The sequence below is a fragment of the Pelodiscus sinensis genome, chromosome 12, assembly GCF_049634645.1.
Source record: "Pelodiscus sinensis isolate JC-2024 chromosome 12, ASM4963464v1, whole genome shotgun sequence".
Classification (NCBI taxonomy): domain Eukaryota; kingdom Metazoa; phylum Chordata; order Testudines; family Trionychidae; genus Pelodiscus; species Pelodiscus sinensis.
This window is the reverse complement of record NC_134722.1, coordinates 2,695,332-2,721,220: the sequence shown is the minus strand read 5'-3', so window position 1 is coordinate 2,721,220 and position 25,889 is coordinate 2,695,332. Positions and strand designations below refer to the sequence as shown.

Here is a 25,889-nt window from a genome sequence, read left to right as displayed (position 1 = left end):
CAGCCTCTCAGTGTGCCCCCTATCCTCCTCCTCGGGACTGTACCCTCAGAGTTCACTGTGTGCTGTCTTCCACAGAACCAGCTTAAAATGGCTCGCTTTACCATTGTGGATGGGAAGTCTGGGAAAGGGATCAGTTTCAAGGATGTAGCAGGAATGCATGAGGCCAAAATGGAGGTGAAGGAATTTGTGGATTATCTAAAGGTAAGAACCTCAAATATGCTTGGCACGAACAGAGGTGGAAGTGGAGGGAGCAAATCTGCCAGCCAGCTCTTGTGCATACAGTGGATTCCAGCAGTAATGGGTTTATCATCTGCATAAAGTTGTGGCGTGCAGAGAACTGAGGAAGTGGTGGGGATTCTCTGCTGACAGTGGCTACGTCTACACTGGCATGATTTTCCGCAAATGCTTTTAACGGAAAAGTTTTCTGTTAAAAGCATTTCCGGAAAAGAGCGTCTAGATTGGCACGGACGCTTTTCCGCAAAAGCACTTTTTGCAGAAAAGCGTCCATACCAATCTAGATGCTCTTTTGCGCAAAAAAGCCCCGATGGCCATTTTCGCAATCGGGGCTTTTTTGCGCAAAACAAATCTGAGCTGTCTACACTGGCCCTTTTGCACAAAAGGGACTTTTGCCCGAACGGGAGCAGCATAGTATTTCCCAAGAAGCACTGATTTCAGACCGTAGGAAGTCAGTGCTCTTGCGGAAATTCAAGTGGCCAGTGTAGACAGCTAGGAAGTTTTTCCGCAAAAGCAGATGCTTTTACGGAAAAACTTGCCAGTCTAGACACAGCCAGTGTGTTCAACTCCCAGGAAGGTTGGCTTGTGGCCCCTGTGCTGTGTGAATAAGATGCCCCATGACTGAAGTGCTTCCCAGTGTGTTCTCATCTCCCCCCCCCCCCCCCCCCCCACCTTCCCTCCACCCCAGAAGAGATGAAAAAAATGAGAGTGGTGGAGCATTTGCCACTGGCCCCCTGGGAGAGTCTGGCAGCTTGGGGAGCAGGGCACATTCTTCTTTGAGCAGCCTCCCAGGGTTTGGTCCGTGACGGCAGAAGCCAGTGTGGGTTGCGCCTGGTCCCCGAGGGAGAGCTCAGACTGCTGTTCACATGAGCCCTGAGCCAGTCGCTGCTGCTGCTGCTGCTGCTGCAGCCGGTGCACCTCTGCACAAGTCTTTTCTTCTGGAAACACTGCTCTTGAGCCCAGGTGCCTGATGGGATTGTCTTGTCATTCTAGAGCCCAGAGCGCTACCTCCAGCTTGGCGCCAAAGTGCCCAAAGGGGCCTTGCTACTTGGACCGCCAGGCTGTGGAAAGACCTTGTTGGCAAAGGCAGTGGCTACAGAAGCACAAGTGCCGTTCCTGGCCATGGCCGGCTCTGAGTTTGTGGAGGTAATAGGAGGTAAGTCTTCTGACCTGCTGGGAAGAAAAGGGGCGAAGGTGTAAATCTGTGGGAATCAGTTAAACGGTTCAACGGAACGTTTCAGCAATTAACCGTTGAAATGGGGGAGAGTGGGGGCCACATCCGGCAGGCTGAGCTGGAGGACCCTCCCGCATGCCGCATCTAGGCTAGCGTGGCCCCCTACCCTCGGGGGGCCCCGCCGGGCTGGAGCAGTCCACTGCCAGCGGTGGGCGTGGGGCTGCGCCAGCCCCAGCCCGTAACTGTAAGCATCGCCCAGTAAGGATGATGCTTACCGGTTAACCATTCACATCCTTCATTTGTGGAGTGTGCTCAGAAACTGAACTTGTAATTGTCTTTGCACGGGGAGTGGTTTGAGCAGGCCTGAGGGTATGAAAAACTCATCAGTAGACAATGCCATTAGTTCAGCTAGGGGAATATCAATTCCTGCCCTCTCTCCACTTCATATTTAGGAGAGAGTTCTTAGTTCTGTTGGTTGCATCAAACCTTCATCAGAGAGAGTCTGACTCCCTCATGCTCTTCAGTAACATTCCTTACTCCCTAGCACAGGGGTCGGCACCCTTGGTGTGCCAACATTTAACTTGTTCACTTCTGTTTATGGACCTGTGTGCCGGGGGGAGGAGGGGATGGGCAGGCTGGGTACGGTGGCCATAATTTCTGAACCAGCTGCAGCTAGGGAGAATGGTTTAAATTATTAAACAGATTAAGCATTTGAACTTTCTCATGTTAGTTTATCAAACTTCATTTTAAATAAAGTAAAATATTAATTTATGTCCAACACAAAAGGTTTCAAAGTTTTCTTTTATTTATGGCAGGGGTGGGGAACCTTTTTTGGGTGGGGCCACTGACCCACAGAAAAAACAGTTATGTGGTTCCCCAAGTGAGAAGCAAAAAAACTCCTCCAACCCCCCCCCAACCCTCACTGTTGTGGCCCCCAACTGAGACACCTCAGTCCTCTGGCACTCCAGCCCCACGAGTATGGGGAAGGAACAGGGAGACTGAGGTTCAAGGCTTCCCATAAGCCAGATTTACTTTTCTGGGGTTCTGGAGTTAGTGGATTTTGGGGACCCCCATAGGCTCTGGGATGGGGACAAAAATGAGGGGTTCAGTGTGCGGGATAGGGCTGCCAGTGATGGAGATAGGGATGCAGGATCTGGGCCAGAGGTGGGATGAGGAGAGCAGGGTCTGGAAGGGAATTTGGCAGCAGGAGAGGGAGTGTTGTGGGGGTATGAGAGGGAAGTTGGGGGCAGGAGGGAGTTGGAGAAAAGGTGAGCAGGTGAGAATGCAGCCAAATCGGTAGTTAGGGAGGGAGGCAAAGGGGGGGGGGGGGAGAGTAAAGGAAAGTCCAGCTTCTGCAAAGTAAAATTGTGTCGTCCCCCGCCCCCCCCCCCATACACACGTCTTCCTTCAGGCCCCGTGATCCCCCCCGGCCTGATCCCCTGCCCCCTCCCATCCTGTCCCCACATCCTCCTGCCCCAACATCCCTGTGCCCCCAGCATGCACACTGGCAGGGCAGCAGCTCTGGGGCTCTCAGCTTCCCAGGAGCAGCGCTGGGGCGAGCAGCAGCCGGGGGGGGGAGGGGGCAGAGTCCCTTCCCTGCCTGGTCCAGCCCTTTGTCAGGGCTACTCGGGACTAGATCCAGCCAGGCGCAGCGGGGCACTGGGGAAGGGGGTCTCCGCCCCTACACACACCCCGTGGGGAGCAGTGCCGTGCAACCTGGGCCCTGGCACCTCGCGGAGGCGGCAGCAGCTTGTGACCCGCCGCCCAGTCCTGGATCTGCATGTTAACCCCTTAGCTCCTGGGAGCCACACAGCCAGGCTGGCAGGGGCAGCCCCAGGGATGCGGAGCCCAGTGCGGGGTCATGCCACCTGCTCCTCTTGCCGGGCTACCCTGACCCCTACACCCGTCCTAGGATGTGATGTGGAACCTTGCATGCGCCTCCGTCTGGTCGCAGCCACGCACGGTGCAGGCTCTACGCCAAAGAGCGTTTACTTCCCTTCAGGGCCTTCCCTGCCCTAGCGTAGGCTTGCTTGTCCTGCCTTTCAGAAACCGCCAGCGCTCCCACGGAGGCTGCCCTCCTCGTACGTATCCGTGCGGGAGTCTAATGCCCTTTCCAGCGGGGAATGTTGGAACCGCATATAGCTGTCCCCGTCCTTCAAGTGCGGCACTGGGGCCGCATGCAGCTCGCTGACATAGCTAGGCCTTTAAACTAGCCCTGGGAAAGAAGCAGGCGTGCCTGTTTGCAGTTGGGAGCGGGGCTCTTCCTGGAACAGACAGACTGCCGTGTTGAGCTCCGCTGGAGAGGCTGCCTGGTCCAGTGGGTAGAGACGCAGGCTACCTGGATCCTAGTCTCTAACCCAGAAGGTGATCTAGGCTAAATGTTTCTCTGTACCGCGTCCCTCTCGCTTCTTGGGGCAGGGCCTGTCCCTTCCGGTGAGTGGGCAGGGCCTGGGCACTACATGGGGCAGGGCCTCTGGGTGCATCTCTACTACAGCTGTTTAAAATCCACAGCAGGTAAGGGTTGATTCACAACGCACTCGCTCTCTTCTCTAGGTCTCGGAGCTGCTCGTGTACGGAGCCTCTTCAAAGAAGCCAGGGCTCGTGCCCCCTGTATTGTGTACATTGATGAAATAGATGCTGTGGGTAAGAAACGCTCCACCAACATGTCCGGCTTTTCCAACACCGAGGAGGAGCAGACCTTGAACCAGCTGCTTGTGGAAATGGATGGTTAGTATTCCTCTCACCCAGCCAGGGGGGAGGCCTTTGCTGCCTCTGGAAGGATTCAGCTTAAACGTGTTTCTCCACCCCTCTCCCAAATTCTTCCCAGATGTAAGCGTTTTCTCTTTTTGCCCATTGACTTGAACGTCATTTGCCCCTCCTCTTGCCGGTGTCTCTTGCTGCGGCTCACGCAATGCTCCCTGTCCGAGGCTGCCACCCTCTGACCCTCCAACTCAGGGAGTGCGTCCTGTAGATCCCCTGAGAGGTGAGATCTAGGGCTCTTGAACCCCTGTAGGAAGAGGGACCCTGGCATTGAAAGTTGGGCTCCTTTTTGCATTTCTCAGGTGTCAGTGTGGCCTTGCTCTGACCCAGCAGGTACATCGCTCTCCGCAGGTATGTCTGCCTGGCACGTCAAAACCCACAGCTGGCTTGTGCCCGCTCATCCGGGCTGCAGTGCAGTTTAACTGCACTGTAGATGTTCAGATGGGAGCCTGACCTCTAAAGAGACTGCAGTCAGCAGTCCCAGAGCTCATCCCGGGGCTGAACGTCTACACGGCCCCTTAGCCTGAGCCCTGCAAGCTCAGGCCACCCAGCTGGATTTTAACTGCAGTGTAGATGTACCCAGGAGAGATTCTTCTCTGTTACCTGCTCCCCCGCCGTCAGCTGCTGTATTGAGCATGTATCAGAGGGCAAGCAGAAGCAGCTGCATTTCTTAAGCAGAGTTTCTCAAAGCAAGTGCTTTATTCTTTGTTCCTTTCTTCCCTCTCCCATCCTTCCCTCCCCCCCCCCAGTCTTCTGGGACCCCCGTTTTCCTCTCCCTCCCTCTCACCACACTCCATTTTTCTTCAGTGTGCTGAAAGGTTCCACATGGTAGCAACTGTTCTCGTCTTTGGAAGACTGGACATGACTCTCCAGGCCTGTCCTTGCTGGAGAGTAATCGGAGACTTCTAGGGGACAGACTTTACACTGGATCTCTGCACTGTCCCTGGGTCACTGGGCAGGCCTTCCCCAGGGTTTAATATAGAATTGGAAAGAAGATATAATCTCTGGTTACTAACAGCAGTAGGAATAAAATTAAAATCCTCGGTCGAGCAGGTCTGGTTAGTGGTAACTTGAAAGGTTTTGGAGACAGATGAGAGCTTGCTGCAGTGTCCTGAGGCAGTATGTGCTCTGGAGATAACTTTGGCATCATCTTGCAGCCTGTAATAAAACCAAGGCAACATGTGCACCCAAGACTGGGGCTGGAGGAGGCCAGGAAGCCCAAAGAAACTCTTAATGCACTATATAATTGTTTCAGCTCAGAAATATGTCTTCCCTCTGGCGATTGGCTGGGGATAATTTACAGCCCTGAAGAAGTGAAGGCAAGTCTGCATCAAGGGCAGAGCTGTGTTTTGAGGGTAGCATGTGGGGTTAGCCAGCCATTAAATATTGTTTAATACTAGTTACAGCCTGTCCAAGACAGGTACTTTTAAAGCCTGGTGGGATTTGCCAGTTAGTTGTCCCAGAGGGGCATAAGCAATGTATTAAATTTCCTATGCTGTCTAACTTAATCTCCGCCTTCCCGGCTTGGCTAGGAAATCCAAAGGGGGAGGTGGCGGGGCGGGGAGGGGAGGGCAGCCTGGTAGTTTGCAGGCAAGCCCTAGGTGTCATGCCCGGCCTCTGAATGTCTTTTTGGCAAGGCTCTGCCTGTTGTCAGCCCTGCTTATTTCTGGGACTTACAAAGAGATTTGATGGGATGAAGGCAAACGCGCATTTGGCTCCTCTTCTTTGTAACTGGAGTCTGTCGGCCCCTGCAGTGCTGATCCAACGCGCATTACTTCTGTAGCTGAGTCCTATTACTGGGGAGCAGGGCAAGGAATAGATTTCAGGGCTCTGTCCAGCAGGGAATGGCTCAGATTCTAGACTGCCTTTGGTGGGAGAGATCCCTTTTTCTCCTGTTCACAGGAACGGCATTTGCTGCCGCCTCGGATTGTCTCCGTGCAAGGAGTTAAGGGAGCCGTGAGGTGAGAGGAAGGCGTCCCTGGGAGCTGCATTCTAGGCTTCTGTCGTCTGTTAGGACAGAGATGGGAATTTGATTCTTCTGGGCTGAGAAGAGCCGCTTCTGCTGTTTGTGCCCCACAAAGCTCCTGTTCCTCAAGCAGATTGCCACCTAGGAGGGAGCTTCTTGGCCAGAGACATCATCAGAATGCACCTGTGACCGTGTTCCCTGTAAGCAGGGTGGTTGGGCAGCTGCCCAGGAGAGATTCAAATGCCGCTCAGCTGAATGCCCACAGCTGGCAGCATGTGTTTTTCCTGGTGGGGCACAGCTGTACGTGCCTCGGTGCTTATAACAAATTTATCCTGCACATGGATGGAGAAAACTAGAGGGAACTTTGCCTGTGATTTTCCTGTGTCTCATGCAAGATTGTCAGTGATTATGTCCCCGGAGGAGACAGGAATTGAAACTAGAGTGCAGTAAGGGGTGTGGAGGGCCATGGACTGTCCTCATCCACTGTTTGAGCACAGATTCTGAGACCAGCTCTGCGGGGAGGGGCAAGGGAGCTGGGAGTCTACCTGGAGTACTCAGCCAGATGAGGGCCATGTGCCCAGGAGCGTCCTTGAAGCCAGTGCCTGGTGTGGTGGAGACACCACAGAGCAGAGTTCCAAAGCCACTCCCAATCAATGCTCATAGTCCCCGACACTTTGGGCATGCCTACGCTTTGGCAAGTTTGACCAAAGATGTAACCTTACTTGGACTGGGCATTGCCACCTCAGCTGTGCAGTGCCCAATAGATTTTCCAGTGGGCAGTGGCCAGGAGTGGCCGTACTCTCCGTGGCTACCCTCATTTTAATGCAGCAGGGTGGTGTGGAAGGACGCAGCGTGAGAATCTGTGCTCTGATTCCAGTAAGTCATTGAACCCCCATGAAGTTCCACCTTCGGGGAAATGTAATCCCCCCTCTTTTGAAGATGAAAGTGTCTGTAGTCTCCGGTTTATCGAAATCAGGTGTAGCCCTGGAGACCCTGGTGAGTTGCCAGTTGCAAAATCAGGGCACAGCCCTCTCTCAGATGTTGGAAGATGAAAGGTGAAATAGTCTCCTTATTAATTCATGCTTTGCAGAAAGTGTTTCCTCGAGCACTGATGGATTCGTTCACACTGTTTCCACAGAGTGCCCTCTGAAAAGGAATATGGATTTGTGCTATCTGTCGTGCCTAGAAGTCGTCATGAGCCGGTTCCTCAGCATGCTAGGCGCTGTACAAAAAGTGTCTCTGGCCCTCACTGAGCATCAGACAAGACATAGCAGTGGGGGACGGAGTGATGGGGAGGTACAAGGAAACTGACAATAGGTCAGCATGATATGCCGTGGTCTCCTCACGCATGTTTTCAGGCAACATGGAAAAGGAGGGTTTGAAGGAGGAAGATGTCGTTTTGCCGATGTTTCCGCGGAGCCCCTCCCAAGCTGGAGGGATGGTATCAGACAGGGCACAAAGGTGTTTGAAACCAGATCAAGTAGGGGAAGGGGACTCGACTGGACCAACTGTATGCTTGAGTCAACATTTTAATAGTGAATGAGACACAACTGGTAGGGTGGGGTGGGCTGTGAAAGAGAAGGCAGGCAGCAGAGGTTTAAGGCAGCAGAGAAGGAGCCAGTGGGGGGGTGCCAAAGGTGCGGTGGGGAGTTGATTGGTCAGAGAGCCTGGCTGGGAGACTGAATTTGGCAGCCATGTTCTGAAAGGCGCTAAGCAGGATGCGCTTGCGTTTATCCAAGCCAGAGAGAAGGATGTTGCAGGAACTGAGATGGGTGTTGAAGACCTGGATGAGAGTTTTACCCATGTGGCTTTAAATAATAGGGCTCGTCAATAACTACAGGTGCGAATGAGTAGTCTTAGGGAGAAGAAATCAATGGCACAGCTACAAAATGGGGAATGACTAGCTAGGCCTTGGTACCGCTGAAGGGAATGCGAGGACCTCAGTGGATCACAAGCAGAATATTAGTCAACAGTGTGGTGCAGTTCTAAAAAGGCTCATGTATTTCTGGAGTGTAGTCAAAGGCAGTGCCATATGTAAAACACAGGAAGAAATTGTCCCGCTCTGTTTGACACGAGGGAGGTCTCAACTGGAATGCTGTCTTCAATCCTGGGCATCGTGCTTTGGGAAAGATGTGGTTAAAATGGAGAGAGTCTAGAAGACAGCAAGAAAAAATATAGAAAGTTTAGAGAACCTGATGGAGGAGGAGAAGTTTTGAAAAAAGACTGAGGAAGGCACCTAAGTCTTCAAAATGTGTTAGAGAGAGGAGGGTGATCAGTTCTCTGCTGAAGATAGGGCAGGAAATCATGGGTTTAATCATGGGCAAAGGTGGTTTAGGTTGGATATTAGGGGAACACTTTCTAGCTATTAGGGTAGTAACACTCTGGAACAGGCTTCCAAGGGAGATGGCGGTATAAGTGGGAGTGTGTGATGTACAGATGATCTGGGTTTACTTGGTTCTTCCTCAGTTCAGAAAACTGGATTAAATGGCTTCTTAAAGTCGCTCTGAGCTCGGCATTTCTGATACCCTTCTTCTCTAGGAAGGGCTGCATCTCAGATGATATGCAGAGAGAATCAGCAAGATTCAACATGATTTGGATGTGAGGACTAGGGGTGTAAAATCCTGTTGAATCAGTTGACCTGTTAAATATAAGGTTAACCTGGTGGTTAACCGACTAAGATGGATCCTGGCTGGGGGACCATTCCAGCCCAGCTGAAGCAGCCCCCAGCTCACGGCCTGCTCCTGGCACCAGTTAACCACTACCTGGTAAACATCGCTCACTTACCGATTAATCAGTTACCAGTTCACATCTCTAATGAGGATGTAAGGGATCTGTGTTGGATGCCTAGTTTATGCTCCTGGATGACAGGCAGGATGGTGGTATTGTCCTCAGTGACTGAGAGAGGAGGAGGGAGCAAGGTGGATTAGGAGCTCTGTTTATGTTTAGCTTGAGGTGACACTAGACATCAATGAGTAGGTGTCAGACAGACCGAGAATAGATTGGACAAGCAAGAGAGTTTGGAGCAGAGAGGTAAATTGGAATCCTAGAATAGTTCCTATTTGCTTTTGTGACTGAGATTACCCAGACAGAACCTATAGAGAAAGGGACCAAGACAGAACTCCGTGGAACCTCCTCCAGAAAACTGGAGTGGAGGGAGGCAGATTATGTCCTTTACATGGTGAAGGAACAATTCAATACAGCTAAATTGCATGAATGTAAGTGTGTGTCTTGTTAATTTCACTGTGCAGTGCACAGAATGATGATGATGTTCCTCACACACACAGGTGACCTTGCTCTCCATCAGATGTGTGACGGTGTTCTTCAAGTTCTGGTCATGCAGCAAGGGAAGTCTAGACGACTGACTGAAGCTGCACGGTGTTGTATTTACAAGGAGTTGTTCACACACAATATTTGTGAATGTAACTTTCCCAGAGCAGAGACGCTGTTTGAATAGAGAATTTTCTAAGCAGAAACAACTAAACACCAGACAAGGAAGCACAATCCCTACAAATCTTCTGAAAAATATGAATAGATGAGACCTTTAAGGCCAAGGTCTTGTCTGCAGTGTGTGAACATTAGAACCAATTACACTTTTGAGAAGCAGTTATTTGTGCTGGGTCCTTGGCCAAAATCTCCCTCCTCCCAACTCTTAGATTGAGCTAGTTGTTGGCCTGACAGCTGCTCTGCCCCCCGAGTGGCTGTGTGTCAGTGGTGCTGTTCCTCACACACACAGGTGACCTTGGTCTCCATCAGATGTGTGACAGTGTTCTTCAAGTTCTGGTCATGCAGCAAGGGAAGTCTGTATATGTAAGGCTGAGGTGCTCTGTTACAATAGAGGGGGAGGAAGCACAAAACTTGCTAAATCAACCAAATCCTCTTCACCATTTCCTTGAAATGGTTTATCTCCCAAGTGCTGCAAGCAAGGTTTTCTCAAGGTGGATTCCCAGCACTAGCTTTAATTTGCCGTCATGGACTCTTAGGTGTTGCTTTTATAGACTGTTCATTGTGATTGATGCTTGCATGCTGAGGCCAAAGCATGTTAACGGCCAGGTGGTTACATCATGTTGGGAGGATTAGGATAGATTTAGAGCTGCTGATATAGATTTCCTGGAGCTGTATGTCTCCCACCCACTGGGACCCTGGACTGAAAGCAAGTGTGACAGGCTGATGCAAGGAGGGTGCCGTCAGTGGGGCATTTTGGTTTTGTTGTTCTGATAGTTGGATCTATTTTAAGATGGCTTCTTCCCAGCTGCAAAGCAAGGGATGCACTGTGCGTTCTAACCCTGCCCTGTGAATAAAGTTTGCTCGTCCCCAGGTGCCTGCCAGTCTGCTTGCTTGTTTACCAAGCTCGAAAGCGCAGTGTAATGCGCGGCTAACGAATGAGCGTGCTTCGTTCTTGTCCGGAGCTCGTTTAGAAGCATCCTTGGGAAGGAAGAACTGGCGTTGCCGTAGAACAAGCTGCTTTTTTTCTATAGGCCCAGTTCTCTGACTTATCTAGAACCTTAACCTCTGCGCTGAGCTGTAGGATATTGACACATTTTGTGGAGCTGTGGAGAGCCGGGACTCACCAGGCTTGCGTTCATAAGGCTGCTTGCTGCAGCCTGTGACTGGGGAGTTAAGGACGAGTACAGGCTAACTCATCCCGTCCCCTGGCAGCCTGCTGCCTGCCTTACAGCTCCAAGGGCTGCTGCTGGCTGCTGTTGCAAGACAAGTGTATTAAGGTGACCCATGGCCGCTGGCATCTGAACACCTGATGAAATATAAGCAGCTGCCTGGCGTGGTGCCTCAACATGGCACTTCTGCTCTCCTCTAAGCTACACAAGCAGTTGCCCTCCATACCCTTCTGCTTTTGGCACCGTGCCTTCTGTGAGGCCCCCAGCACGTGAAACCCCGTTTGCCAGGCTCTCTTCCTCCACGCCCCTCCCTGAAACACACTTCCACCCCAGAGTATTAGCCCATCACTCCCTACTAGCCCTACCTGCCCAGTGCAAATCCCAGCATCCGTGAGCTGTGCGCTGAGCGTCACGGCTCAGTCACTTTTTTCCTGAATTCTGTCCCTCATCTGCAGGTTGTTTGTTCGGACTGGGAGCGCCCGGGGCTTGCACTCTCTTCACACTTGTGTGTAGTGGCCTTTGTGTATCAAGGGGTGCGAGGAAAGGCCAAACTCCACAACCCACTTCTAACTGGCCCTTCAGAGCCCTCCCTTCACACACTACGGAAGAGAAGCAAGTGTCTTCAGTCTCGCCTGCCACAAAGGTGTACCGTGGCAGAGACCCTCCACTTCCCATCCCCGTGCCTCTCAGCAGCGTGAAGCCAGCCCTGTGTGCTACAGTACACTGTCCTTTCTTCTCTCACTCTGCTGCAGGAATGGGGACCACGGACCATGTCATAGTTTTGGCTTCCACCAACCGTGCTGACATCCTGGATAATGCTCTGATGAGGCCCGGGAGGCTTGACAGACACATTTTTATTGATTTCCCCACACTCCAGGTATGTATCCCCTCCCGCTCCCTGTCTGGAATCTGGTGTCAGCACTTCTTGGTCAGTGTCTGTGCTGGCAAAGTCCAAGTTTGGCAGTAGTGTGTTGGCGGTCTTCGCGCTTGTGTTCTAAGCCAAAGAGCCAATATATGAATGCAGTAGCCCACAGCACAGCGAGCATGGCTGGATGGTATTAGCACCTCCCTTTGCTCCAATCTGGCCTGGCCTCGGAGCTTTGCTTTGGAATTCTCCTTTTGACATGGAGACAGCAATTTCATGCCCATCTGTATTCTCTCTCCATGAAACTAGGAGTTGCCTAAACTGGTTCTCTAGCTAATAGTCCCTGTCTGGGCAGAGCCCGGGTTACTAACGCACCTTCCCTGTTCATTTCTGTGTTTACTTTCTGCGCTTAATTTGTGCTGGGCTTGCCAGGGCTAAGCCCTGGCACCTTTGGGCTTGCTGTGGTGGCTATGAAAAGAAAAATATCGCCGGAGCTTGGGCTCCTCTTCCGAATTAAGCACCTCGCTGTGTCGTGCCTATGTTTGGAGACCCCCTCTCTTCCTGGCCTGCTTGGAGCATATGTCCTGTACCCTGAGTGCGTTCAGAGCCTTTTAACAGTGGAAGTTGAACATGTTTGCTAGGCTGGGACTTTGTAGCAGAGTCTGGATGCAGATGCTGAAAGCAGCAATGAAAACTCTCCCTTCCAGCAAAATGTCTCCTCCTTCCATCTGCGGCTTTACCATCATGCACAGACTTTTCATTTAAAATACCTTAAATGCCTGATACGATCTGGCACTGGAAACATGAACTGTGCAGCTGCCCTGAAAGAGGAGGGGGGAACTCCTGGCAGCGGAACCCATTGTTTTAATCAGGACCTCCTGGACCAACTCAGTGAGTCACTCGTTGGCCCCTTGCCAGCCCTCCGTTAGCCCCCCACCTTCATCTAGGAAGTGGCCACATGCAGCACAGAGTAGGAGCCGTCTTCTCCGTGACAGAGGAGGAGTGCGCTTTTGGGCTGGGAGCTCCTGATGGCTTTGTTCCAAGTGCTGGGCTGTTAAAGAAATTGTAAGCGATCAGAGCGGGTGAAAGTTGGGAGGGGGGAGAGGAGCCGGTGACTCACTGTAAGCTTCCATACCTCTGACCTGAATTTGAAAGCGCTCCATGTGTCACTGGTGAAACTAAAACTGGTAAATACTTGGAGGCTACTCGGAGCAGGGTATCTCTGCCCTCTTGTGGCTGTGTTCTCAGCATGCCAGTCGCACGGGCTTTGCCGGCTCTGTGCTGCGGGGGACACTTACTCCCCTGTTCTCACCTGCCGGTGACGACTGTGCTGGGTTGCTGGGTGGGGGTGCTAACCCCTCCATGCAAACGCTCTGCCTTGTCGTTACAGGAGAGGAGAGAGATCTTCGAACAGCACCTGAAGAGTCTGAAGCTGACCCAGGCTGGCAGCTTCTACTCCCAGCGCCTCGCCGAGCTCACCCCCGGCTTCAGTGGTATGAGACCTGCTTGTTCCTTAGGCTGGGGTGGGCAGGCTTCTGCAAGCCCAGGGCTTGGTTGGGTGTATTGGTCTGGAAATGGTTTGGTTTTTCTCTCTGCTCCCTCTCTTACTGCAATGGTGAGACTCTGGATACAAGTCGGGGGGGGGGGGGGGGGAGTTTTTCCGCCCCTGACTGTTTTGAGCATCCAGGTGTTTTCCACCTCAGTGGTGGGCTGCAGGGAGCCATTACAACACTCGTGACCCAGATTCCCTTGGGAAAGAGCTGCTGCTTTTGCCTCTTCCTGGTTGCTCTTGAGACTGAGAGGCTGCCCCTCGGTGCATTAAGACTTGAAAATCAATCAACACTTGAATAATAATTTGCTGCTGGGTAGAAATGAGAAGAGGCTACTTCGCAGAGCAGGGTGAAATCCGAGTCCTCTCCGTGTTCCCACGGCCCCAGGCTTTTCGGGGTTGCTCACGAGGACGGCGCTTCTGACCATGGCGCGCCAGGGCTCCTGTCTGCAAGTCGTTCCTGGAATACCCTTGCTGGGTTTCCCCTCTAACAGGCCCCAGCACACGGCCTCTGCTATTACTTCTTGCAGCAGCCCTCTCCCCCTGCCATCGCTTGTGCATGCACAAACTGAGAACAGATGTTTTCTCTCCAGTGGAGAGGCTGGTGTGGTTGCCGTAAGAACAATGCAGTGCCCATGACAGTCCGACTGTCCGCACCGCTCCTCTGTTGCTGAGCGCCAGCCTGGGCTTTCGTCCTGCTCGCTGACTGAGCTCCGTCCTGTAGGGCAGCTCAGTGCTGATTGCCAGGCTGACTGTGTTATTTACGTTCTAACATGAGCCACCGAGACAAAGTTTGTGCTCTTTACCCGGGGAACAAAGGGTGCTGGTGATGCAGGTGTATTTCATTTCCATAGAGCCTCCACCAGGTCTGCGCCTGCCTTTTCTGTTCTCGGGCGCTCTTCGTTGCAAAAAAAGCTTGATTTGTTAACTCTGTAGGCGCTGACATCGCAAACATCTGTAACGAGGCAGCTCTCCATGCTGCGAGGGAAGGCTATAAATCCATTGACACTCTCAGCTTTGAGTATGCTGTAGAGAGAATCCTCGCAGGTAAGAAGCCGTGACCTGCTCTAAAGCTTTCTGATGTCTCTCTGGTGCTTCTTGTGCCTTTTAGAAGTGGTTCTGGAGTGGGCAGATGGTTCTGATCATGTCTCCCCTTACTACCTGGAGAGCCCTGCCGAGTTACGCTGTAGCGCCTAAACAGCCATTTTAAAAATGGCCTTAGCACTCAATGTGCAGAGAGCCTTCCAAACCCAAACTGATCGTTCTCTTTTGAGTCTCCACCCCCCTGACCCAGTAGCTCTGAGGTTCAGCCAGCCCCTATCACAACTGGATAACTGAAACCCAGGGAGGACAGTTCACACGTCTGTGTTTCAATTCATTACGTTTACAAACGGTAGCGTTAGGTGCCCACCCAGCGCTCTCGGCACCTACTGCGTACATTGCAAAGGCAAAATGCAAGAGGGATGCCACCTCCCTAGCAGCCATAGAAAGAGGAGCTTTGCAGCATGCCTGCAAGGGTAACACGTCCAGGTTCTGGTGGAACAAGTGTGAGGGCGCCTGTACCACTGAGGAGACTGTCCTGCCGGCAATGCCCTGTTGTTGTGTTGAGGGAGCTTCAGGTTGAGCGCTCTCCTGTAACCACCGAGGCTCCACTGGTTCAAACCTACCCCGGGAATTCCAGTGGGCTAGTGCAGATCATGGGGCACAGGCCTAATGTTGATAGTTTCCCCAATGATCACTTGGTAGCAGAAATGTACAAATAACACTTTTCTCCACAGCCCCAAGCCCACTGCCCTCCCTTCCCAGGCGCCCGATTCTCAAGTGGCCCCCAATGAGCTGTTCAGATTTCAAACTCTCCTCCCCAAACCCAAAACCCCCACAGTGCATGATAACAGCTTTCAAGTACCAAAAAGGGTGTGACAAGGAGGAGAGAGAGAAATTATTCTCCTTAACCTTGGAGGACAGGACAAGGAGCAATGGGCTTAAATTGCAGCAAGGGAGGTTTAGGTTGGACATGAGGAAAAGCTTCCTGCTTGTCAGGATGGTTAAACACTGGAATAAATTGCCTAGGGGGGTTGTGGAATCTCCACCACTGGAGAGATTTAAGAGCAGGTTGGACAGACACTGGTCAAGGATGGTCTAGGTGGTGCTTGGTCCTGCCGTGAGGGCAGGGGACCGGACCCGATGACCTCTCCAAGCCCCTTCCAGTTCTGTTATTCCATGTATTATTAGTGTAATAATCTGCAGTACTCTGAACATTTGGGAGCAGAGTATGTTTAATATCCAAATAAGCCATGGATTACACTGTGTGAACAGTTGTATTCTGCTTTAATTCTGTAAAATCCTCTTCAGATTGAACTGAAGCGGCCAAAGAGTTTTGAGTCTGCTGCACTAGAACGGTGCAGAATTTGGGTCCTTTCTGCTGCAGAGCACATAGTCTTGCAAGTATTTGGCTACCTACATAATACAGTGCCACTGTAAGAGGTGTAATATTGGACACCCAGAAGGTGCTGCATGCTTGTCTAGTGAGGTATTTTGCTGGATGGTTATGAGCCATGACCAGAATGTTTGAGTCAGCCATTTACTCATTTGGAGAAATTATTATTCTAAGGTGCTTCAGTGCCCACAGATGGGTGCCTTCTAAACGTTTTAAATAAGCATTGTGGGAAACTATTTGCAATTTCTCCTTCCCTAAAAGCATAGTTCCCCCTGAGCAGTCTGAGTAATTCTGTGCACACTTGCACAAAGCCAGACACCTGGCTGCTTAGCAGTGCTAAGTGTGACCAGTTAGATCTTTCCGAGTAGCTCAGCAAAGGCATAAACTAGCAAAGGCCAATGCTTGTTTTAGCTTCCCCTGTGGTGCAGCTGCTACCTCCTCTGGAGAAAATGCCAGCCTTCTCGAAGCCCTTCTCAAAGCCCTTGCCTTCCCCAGTCCTACCCAAAACATTGCACCCTCATTCTGACTCATTTTGATGTTTTTAAATGAAGGCCTACAATGCACGTCTGATGTGTCAAGATTTTTGAATCGCAGAACACACTGAGTTTATTAATCAGAGGGAGTAGGGGAGTCTGGGGCTTTCATGCTGCTGCCAAGCACAAAAATACTTAGTGGTGGTGCTGCTGTCTTAACCAGCCACACCCAGCAATGTCTTTGCTGGACTTGCCCGAAAGGGGAGGAGACATCTCCTCTGCTTTTACTGCAAGTGGCTTTGCATTAAGAGGAGTGGTGTTAAATCAAGGGAAAGGACTTAGCAGGTGCGGAGAGTTACAGCCAAGGGCATAAGGCCGATGTAATGAGGGAGAAGGGGGAAAGGTGCTTTCTGAATGCTAGGCGCTGCCAAGGATTCAAGCCTGGAAATGGGACCAGTCTATAAGTCTTGTCACTGGGGAGTGAGGGGAGATGTATGGAGGAGATGGAGCAGTGTCTGATAGGCTCCCTGGGAGGATGCCTGCAGAGAGCATGGCTGCGCCTACGATGGAGCCTGCTCATACCCTTGGCTGCCTATGGAACCCAACAAGTGCCGCATTGGAGCAGCAGCTCAGGCATTTTCTGCTCCTAAACAGTCAGAACAAGCCCTCGGGGGCCTCATCTAGCCCAGGCTGGCTTTAGTCAAGGGAAGAGGCAATTAGGCAGGAACCTTCTGTGCTATTGCAGAGTTTCATGCAGTCGCGCTCCCTGGTGGGCTGACGAGGAAATGCTTCAAGAATTAAATAATGAAAACCCAACCTGCGTTAAAGGAAGATTGTGACTGACCTTATTGTGATTCAAATGAAGGCCATTCTGCTGTTCCCTCCCCACCCTGCCTTGGGAGGCGTAGCTCTTGCTGGGATCCCCGGGCAGCGATTGTACAACACATACTTGAATGGAACTTTCTATTTCTGTGTTCAAGAAGGCACCGGGCTTTCTCTTAGCATGTTTTAAGCGGTGTTCTCTCCAGAGTATCGCGCAGGAGCCGTGCACCGCTGATGTTCTCCACCGAGCCCCTTCTGCCCCCTACAAATTCTGCCACGATGCAGAAGCCGTTTTGTGCTCCGCAGTTAGCTATTTTGTGCACCGATGCAACGAGTTTGTCAGCGTCCCTTGCAAGCCCTGGGTGGGCTTTTTCCAACTGACGGAGCATTGGCGTGGAAAATGGACATGAAAGCCTTTTTTTTTTTTTTTTTTTTTTCCAGGAGAGGCTGAGTTGATCTTAATTAGCTAATTCCAAAAGTTTGTCCCCAGGCTTTGAGGATCCATACTGATCCATGCGTAACCAGAATGGAAAACTTCCCTGGATTTGCACGAATCTTTCATGTGCAACCTTGGTTTTGTGCTATATTAATGTTCCTGATAAACTGTATCCTCTGATTGGGAGACTCTTCTGCTGGGGATGTTTATATTATAAACATTTTGCATTTCTAAGTCGTCTCCAATTTAAGGAGCTCCAGGGCCTTACAGCCAAGTGAAGCCAACGAATACCCCTGCTGGTTGCTAGCTCATTGGGTATTTTCATCTTGCAGATGGGGAACCGGGACATGGAAAGTGAGTTGGCCATGGTTACAGAGAGAGTCTGTGGCACAGCTGCTCCCAGATCTGAACCCTAGGTCTGTGTTTTAGTCATTAGAGGGAGATAATCTATTACAATGTATCTTAACTCAGCCCTTTGAAAAGGGAGAAGAGATCTCAGCTGAGAAAGTCTCATGCTTCAGTTCAGTGCAGAATGAAACAGCCTGTGCTTCTGGCTGAATTCTTCCAAACTCCGATTTGTAATAGACACAGTCATGTGGTTAACGAGGACGGTGATGGAGGGCACCTCTTTAACAGCACTTAATTGAAGCGGTGTTGCTTTTCCCATCTGGACGGGGTGGCAGGGCAGGCTAGAGTAATGAGCTCGCTAACTGTTACACTGCACGCCTGGCTGGCTTGTACAGCGAGTTGGAAAAGAGTGAATTCTGAGCTCATGACAGGTGTAAGTCAAGAACATGTTTTCCCAACTGAAACTCTGTCCCTGCTTTTCCAGGCACTGTCAAAAAGAGCAAGATCCTGTCGCAAGCGGAGCGGAGAGTAGTGGCGTTTCACGAGTCGGGCCATGCCCTGGTTGGCTGGCTGCTAGAACACACAGAGGCTGTGATGAAGGTAACCTGTCTGTTACGAATTAATAACCAAGCTCGTTGTGCGGGTGGGGAGAGGGTCCTTTTGGATTTCAGTTTAATGTATGCTGATCATACTGCAGCAACTTGTGCTCACCTCTGCTGCATCATCCTTCCCCTCCTGTGAACTCGGCACAATAACACAGCCAAGTACACAGTTAGGAAATCCATGGCCAGACTCCATTAATAGTGGTGCTGCATCGCGCTTCGTGCTGTTAATTTAGGGAATCCTCTCCACCCATCATCTTAAGCTTGGACATGCTTACGGACCAGAGTGTTCCCTGTGCACACTTAAAGGGACTGAACCTGCCTGCAATTGCTCTTGGCTTTGTATTGCCCTCTTGCCCACAGAGCATGGCCCGTGTGTGCATGCAAGACTTCCTCTCTGAGATGCCTTGCCAGCATGAGAGAGCTGTCTGCTGGGTCCTTCTGTGGGACTGGTTTGAAGGGGTGCCTTTTGTGACTGGTGGGCTTCTGAGTTGGCCCTTGTGTTTCCCCAACCCCCCAAAAGCCCTTGCCTTAGAATAAAATGTCTTATGCTCTCAGAGGCTTGTTTGTGTGTTACACTAGCACTAAACCATGTTGTGTAGTGTTGCTTTGCACTGATTACTGTGCTCCCAACATTTAAACGATCGTACAAATGATGCCTGTTTAATATAGAGCCACTTCCTGCCTGCCTAGCTCTGGTAATGCCATTAACTTCAGCAGGACGTGCTGGGTGATGGTCTCTCAAATCACTATGGGATCTTGGGGGTTCATTGATTAGTTGACAGCTACCATCAGAGTGACTTGCATGTCTCATTCCTCCCTGCCTCTCGCTGTAGCGTCAGGAAGCACAATCATGAAGGCACGTCCTTCAGTGAGGGACTGCTGCCAGAGGATGTTAGGTCACCTTTTGGCCCCCTGTGCCGCCTGTTTTATCAAGAAGCTGCAGCAGCGCTGAGGTTCCTCCATGCAAATGCATCCCAGAGGGTCTCATGAACTCCGGGTTCAATGGAGACTCCGACTGTCTCCCTCTCCGCCCTGCTTGTATTCTGCTTTGTGGCACCTCTTCTCTGAAATGGGCAGAGGCTGTTTGTGTGTTGCAGGTTTCCATAGCCCCTCGGACAAATGCTGCCCTGGGGTTTACTCAGATTCTCCCAAAAGACCAGTACCTCTTCACCAAGGAGCAGCTGTTTGAGAGGATGTGCATGGCGCTGGGAGGGAGAGTGTCCGAAGCCATCACCTTTAACAAAGTCACAACAGGTGAGGAGCCAGACCCTTGCACGAGTTGCAGATGTGCCAGCTTAAGGGGCGCTTCCCTTGCATAGAAGGGAGAATGCTGTCCTCCTCCTTGGCTTTCAAGGAGCTGTTCGGCAGACACTTCTGTACAGCAGTGCAGATGCTCATCCGCCTGCCCTAGTAACACCACGGTGGGGGGAGAGGATCACTTCCTGTGTCACTGTCCTCAAGAAAAAGTTGGGGGAAGTAGCATTAATCATTGAAATCCAAGTGAAGGGCGTGGCTTTCAGCAACAGCCTAACTCTGCTCACATTGAAGCCAGCAGTGAAACTTCTGTTGATGTGGATGGGAACAGAGCAAGGCCACCGCTGAGCAGTTGTAAAATTCCCACCATGAAGAGCTATGCGACGTGCCAAGAACAGCCGTGTTCTCGCAAGTCTCGGAGGTCGTGTAACAGGCACTTAGAAGGCCTGGCTCTGGGTCTGTGCTTACCCCTATTTCCTGATGGTGATCTGAGCAGCAGAGAGATCTGCAGACGGGAGTGGGTTAAAAAGTTGAATGAGGTTTTCGATGGTGGGTTTGTCCTCATCCGTGTGTAGCTCATGGCTTCCAAACTGAAATGCCGCCTGCTGTCTTAGACTTACTTCTAGAGGCTCCGGCTGCAGCATGCTCTGGAGAGTAGGCCTAGAGCCAAGTTACCTCTAAGCTACATGGCTGAGTAGCCACACAGCTTCCTGTTAAGCCCCTCCCACTGCCATTAAGCCCCATGCAGGGGCATAGGGACCTATTTGAAATCATGGGATGGTGGGCGGGCGGAGCCCGCCCACCTTCTAAAAGCCCCTCCCCAACCTTATGGGAGGGACACTGGACCCATGTTCAATTGATTGCTTGGGACAAATAATGACTAAAGGATCAAGAAGTGCGGGCTAGAGGTTCAAAATAAGGGAGCCGGATGGGGACACCGAGCAGAGAACCCCGGCCAGCGCCCACTGCTCCTCAAAGCTATCGAAGGAGCCAGTGGACGCCGCCCAGAGGAACTCTCCCTGGATTCGTGACACGAGGGAGGAGCGGAAATAGGCCCCACAGTCGCAGAGAACCCCCTCGTCTAGCATCCTCCTCCTGCTATTAAAGATGGCAGCTTTCGCTAAGGCCAGGAGGAGGTTGACGAGGAGGTCTCGCGACTTTGTGGGGCCACGGATTGGGTGTGCATAAATAAAAAGGTGAGGGGAAAAGTGCAGCCAGAACCTCATAGGGATGCAGTAGGGAGAGGTGCCTCTCGCCGGGAGAGAGGCACCTCTGCCTGCTGGCCACGGCAGCTCTGTATTGAGGCATCTCTGTGCCAGGCCAGTGGGGAGGCTCTTAGGCGGGGGAGCTACGCAGGGCTTTGCACTCCTCCCCTGCCCTGAGTGCTGGCTCCACACTCCCGCTGGCTAGCAACTGGCCAAGGGGAGCTGGGGAGCAGTGATTGTGGGGGAGAATAGATCGCGCAGTTGCTGCAGAGCCCTGTCCCCCCATCATCTCCCTAGGCGCTGGACCTGATGGCCACTTCTGGGGCACAGCATGGTCCCAGGACAGGCAGGCACCAGGCAGCCTGCCATGCTGCTTCTGACCAGAAACAGCCCGAGTGAGCCTGAGCCCCAACCTCCCTGCCCCCCAAACCTGGAGCCCCTCCTGCACCTCAAGCCCTCATCCCTGGCCCCACCCCACAGCACACCCCCCCAGTCCAAAGCCTTTACCCCTTCTGCCTCAACCCACGGCCCTCTCCTGTATTCCAAACTCCTTGTCTCTACCCCCCAGCCTGGGGCCGCCACCTGCTCATCTCATCCCCAGCCCTTACCCCCTCCCATACTCCCAACTACCTGCCCCAGTCCAGAGCCCCCTCCCATGCCCAGGAGTGGCCTCACCCCAGCCCTTCAGTCCCACCCCCGCTACACACTATCCATGTGTGGAATGACTTTTGCTGTGTGATACATCACCTCCCTGTTAGTGCACATAGCAAAAGTCATTCTGTACATGGACGTAAAACATGAGGGGGGGCTGGAGTCCTCCTTTTAACCAGGGGTGTGAAATGCTGTGTGTTCAAACCTCAGCGCTGCACTGTCCGGGCGGTCAGCAGAACAGGTGACCCTTTACCCTGGCTTAGTGCGTAAAGTCATTGGTTGGGGTGGGCTGCTCCCGACACAGACCCTTCCTGCTTTGCACGTGCAGCGTGGGCTGTGTGCTGGAGGTGCACGCGTTCCTACGCCTGTCAGCCCAGCATCCCACGCTGAGTCCCTGTCTCCCACAGGAGCAGAGGACGATCTGAGGAAGGTGACCAAGATAGCCTATTCGATGGTGAAGCAGTATGGAATGGTGCCCAGCATTGGCCATCTTTCTTTCCCAGAGCTGGAGAGCACTCCCGGGATAGGTCGGCGCCCCTTCAGCCAGGGCCTTCAGCAAATGATGGATCACGTAAGACTCTGTCCTGGAAGCTTCCCTCGTGTTCTTCGCTGCCCTTATGTCATTTAAAAAACCAAATTGCAGCTAAAACATGCAGCTCAATGTTTCGTGTTCGCTGGCCATTTAAAAGTAAATGCCTGCCAGCCAGCACCGGATCATGCTGCGTCACCTTGTTAGGAATAGTCCCTGAGTCCTAAAAGCAAACTCAGGGGAAGCTGCAGCTGCTGCACCAGTGTTTTGAACCTCAGTTAGTTGCTATAGAAGAGGTGTCAATGCATGTTCATTTAATCTATGCAGAGAGCAGCAGTCACGATTTCAACTTAACCTGGCTCTTATGTGATGGGGGGGGGGGAGCGGGGTGATGAGGGTGGAGTGGGAAACCAAATAAGGATGGGGGGATTGCCAGCAGATGCCTGGACAGAGAAGGATGCAGGGATTATCAGGACATCTCCATCCCTCTGTTGTGTGCAATAAACAATACTGTTGGGTGTGTGGATGGGAAGAAAATATATAGCTAAAAAGATCTAGACTAGAATTTCTCTTGGGCCCGCTGGGTGATCAGATGTTTGTATCAGGGCTGGTTGAAAACGGCTCAGTGAAACGGTTTTTAACAGAAAAAGTTTTACAAGATGTGTCTGTTTTCTTCAGGCAGCATCAACTCCTGAAAAACCAAGCTTTGCCACCTGAAAAGTTCTGATTCAGAACTGCTGCCAGGGTGCATTATGAGAATTACAATTCAGCTGCCTCATGCTCCCATTCTCTTGTATGGCCGCATTTCCCAGCTGGACTACATCTCCCAGGGTGGCCTAGTGCTGGGGATTCACCTGCTGCGCTGTGGCCGCTCGTCAGGAGAGTAGCCTAGCTTTTGGCAGACGATTTTTGGGTTTTTGGTTAAAAATAAAAAGGAGAGAACCAAGCTTTTCCCTCATAAGAACATAAGAACGGCCGTACTGGGTCAGACCAAAGGTCCATCTAGCCCAGTAGCCTGTCTGCCGACAGTGGCCAACCCCAGAGAGGGTGGACCGAAGACAATGATCAAGCGATTTGTCTCCTGCCATCCCTCTCCAGCCTCTGACAGACAGAGGCCAAGGACACCATTTTATCCCCTGGCTAATAGCCTTTTATGGACCTAACCTCCATGAAATTATCTAGCTTCTCTTTAAACTCTGTTATAGTCCTAGCCTTCACAGCCTCCTCTGGCAAGGAGTTCCACAGGTTGACTACACGCTGTCTGAGGAAGAACTTTCTTTTATTAGTTTTAAACCTGCTCCCCATTAATTTCATTTGGTGTCCTCTAGTTCTTCTATTTAGGAAACTAATGAATAACTTTTCTTTATCGGCCCTCTCCACACCACTCATGATTTTATAGACCTCTATCATATCCCCCCTCAGTCTCCTCTTTTCTAAGCTGTAAAGTCCCAGTCGCTTTAACTTCTCCTCATATGGGACCCGTTCCAAACCCCCTAATCATTTTAGTTGCCCTTTTCTGAACCCTTTTTAAGGCCAAAACATCTTTTTTGAGGTGAGGAGACCACGTCTGTACACAGTATTCAACCCCTCAGATTGGGTAGGATTTTCTGACCAGTTCCTGTAAGTCATGTGTCTAGGCTCAGCTCATTGTTTATCTAAGCACGGTATTCACTCGTGTGTCTGTGTTCTGCCTCTCTTCCATTAATGTCCTTTCTCACTTCTCTGCCCAGGAAGCACGAGTGCTGGTGGCGCAAGCATATAGGCACACGGAGAAGCTCTTACTGGACAACCGGGACAAACTGCAAACGGTATGGGCGTCGCTGATGCTTCTGGCTTCATTGCCACCTCCAGCTGCGCGCTTGCCACAGTTCAGAGGAGTGGGGGCGGTACTTCCAGAAGGCAGGCAGTGTGTCTGTGCTTCTCTTCCAGCCTTGAGACGCATTGTGGGCGCGGGTGCATTTCCAGATGGGAGGAAGATTAGGGAAGCAAAGGACGGAGACTGTGAGCTGCATATCTGGTCAGCCATTGGATTAGGACTTGGCATGCACGCGTGTTTGCAGGGTGAGCTTTCTTCAGTGGAGACTGAGCAGAGTCTCCAGACGTTAATTGGTGGAGGTCAGGGAGTCACTTGGTAAGAGAGGTGCTCTCTGTGGAGAGCTTGAGAGGGGCGCTTGAAGGTTAGATTCCTTTCATTACTTCAGTAGACTTTCTAGCCCTGGGATGGCAAATATGGGCCTGAGGTGTAATTTACACCACTGCAGGGAGACTAGATATTGTCCAACTGAGTGTGGATTCCTTTGGTTCTTGCTTTGGGGAGTCAGCGACCAGTGAGAGAGAGTGACCAGCTAGCCTGCTTCAGCACAGTGTTTGCTTTAGCAGCGGGAACAAATCATTTAGAGAAAAAGGACTTGAACGTAGCTGTCTCCTCACACATCTGTCTTTCCTAACTGCTTACATATTTTTCGGTGATGTGGGCAGTCCTGTCACCTTTGAACACCCCAGCAAGTCCTGCTGTCTCAGCCCGGTTTTCCTCTCTTGAGACAGTATTCCTTTTTAACTGGCCCTGGTGCTTTTGATCTCCTGTTTCTGGGCGTTTTCCTGCACTGGTCTTGTCTCCGCTCTTAAGTGTTTGCTGAGACGTGGCATATCCTGAGCCCTTTTTCCCAACAGCCTCTCTTGAACTAACCCAATGTATTCATATAGTAACATTCCAGTAACCAGGTCGCTGTACGATATTCATGATTGATTACAGAGCTGCTCCACTCTCGTCACAACCTCCTCATCACGGCTGGCAGTAATTGGCCACCTAGTTGGCTGAGGGACCTAGGGATCTGGAGAACTAACTTTCCTCTTATGCCTTGAGTTTCTGCCCGGGGGCAGTAAGGAAAACTTGGGTTGCTTTTCTCCAAGCTGTACCTAGCCGGTGGAGGCTTTTGATTTCATTGGCTGGTAAAGCTTAGGAAAGGTGCTGAGGGGGAAATCTCGCTCCCCTGGGGTACAGAGCCCCCAGAAGGGTCCGAGGCCGGAGGTCAAATCAGTGAGGCAGGAGAGAAATCTAGAAGGAAAAACTTTGATGCATGCATGCAGGCTGACACACCAAGAGTGAAAGCAGCCCTGAGTTACAGGTTTTTGGATCCTTTATACAGAATGCTTAGACAGTTCAGTTGTGGATTGTTTTTCTTTAACATATCAAAGTCTCAGCAGAAGTACTCTGAGACTTCTGTTCACCCCAGGAGTGCTAGAAGTAAGTTTTACAAAACAAAGGCACATGAGAATGTGGAGTGAGTGGTCTTACAAGGCAAACTGTGACAAAGATAAGAGTATACATGATAATTTGTGACAGACTAGGAGTATCCATGAATTTGAGAGAGGCATTTGTAAGGGTCTTTGATTAGAGTTAATTTGATTTCACTCTGATACAGGGAGAGAGGTCTGGAAAACTTAACCCTTACAGCAGTTTTCTTTTAGAGAGTTTTGATTTCTTGCACAGTCCCCCCCTTTAGACACAATTGGAGTTATTTGATTTTTCTCCCACAGTGCCAAGTTCACATCGGTGCAAAGCCAGCTAAGTTTATGGGATAGAGGGGCCCTTGGACCTCCTCCAGCTAAAGTGATTCCCCTCATAACTCCTACAGGCCAGCAGCTAGAGATCACCTGCCATAACTTTTAGCCCAGTAGCTGGAGATTGCCGAGTGTGGTGGAATAGATCATCGAGCTGCACTCTGCTGTGTGTGCGTCCCTGTCCCTCCAGCTCTCCCGGCTGATTCTCAGTCTTTATAGCAGGTGCCAGCAGTTTAGGAAGTTGCATATTGGCCCCCCAAATCCTTACCGATAGGCCAGGTCCACACAAGGTGCTTCTGCTGGCATAGCTATGTCGGTCAGGGTGTGAAGCCAGCAGGAACCCCTAGTGTAGACGCTACTGTAGCACTAGCTCTGCACTTTTACTGACACCGCTTGGGAGGGCTTGA

General features: G+C 51.4%; 1 protein-coding gene across 2 annotated transcripts in view; it reads left to right on the top strand.

Annotated features, from left to right (window-relative positions):
- Positions 1–25,889, top strand: part of SPG7 (SPG7 matrix AAA peptidase subunit, paraplegin) — a 57,816-nt gene that overhangs the window by 29,368 nt on the left and 2,559 nt on the right. For both annotated transcript variants that reach the window (XM_075939847.1, XM_075939846.1), the window contains 10 exons: positions 76–201; positions 1,228–1,390; positions 3,962–4,135; positions 11,500–11,624; positions 13,003–13,105; positions 14,098–14,208; positions 18,162–18,277; positions 19,380–19,536; positions 21,800–21,963; positions 23,652–23,729. In XM_075939847.1, the coding sequence (XP_075795962.1) occupies positions 76–201; positions 1,228–1,390; positions 3,962–4,135; positions 11,500–11,624; positions 13,003–13,105; positions 14,098–14,208; positions 18,162–18,277; positions 19,380–19,536; positions 21,800–21,963; positions 23,652–23,729 (1,317 nt within the window). The remainder of the gene's footprint in view (positions 1–75; positions 202–1,227; positions 1,391–3,961; positions 4,136–11,499; positions 11,625–13,002; positions 13,106–14,097; positions 14,209–18,161; positions 18,278–19,379; positions 19,537–21,799; positions 21,964–23,651; positions 23,730–25,889) is intronic.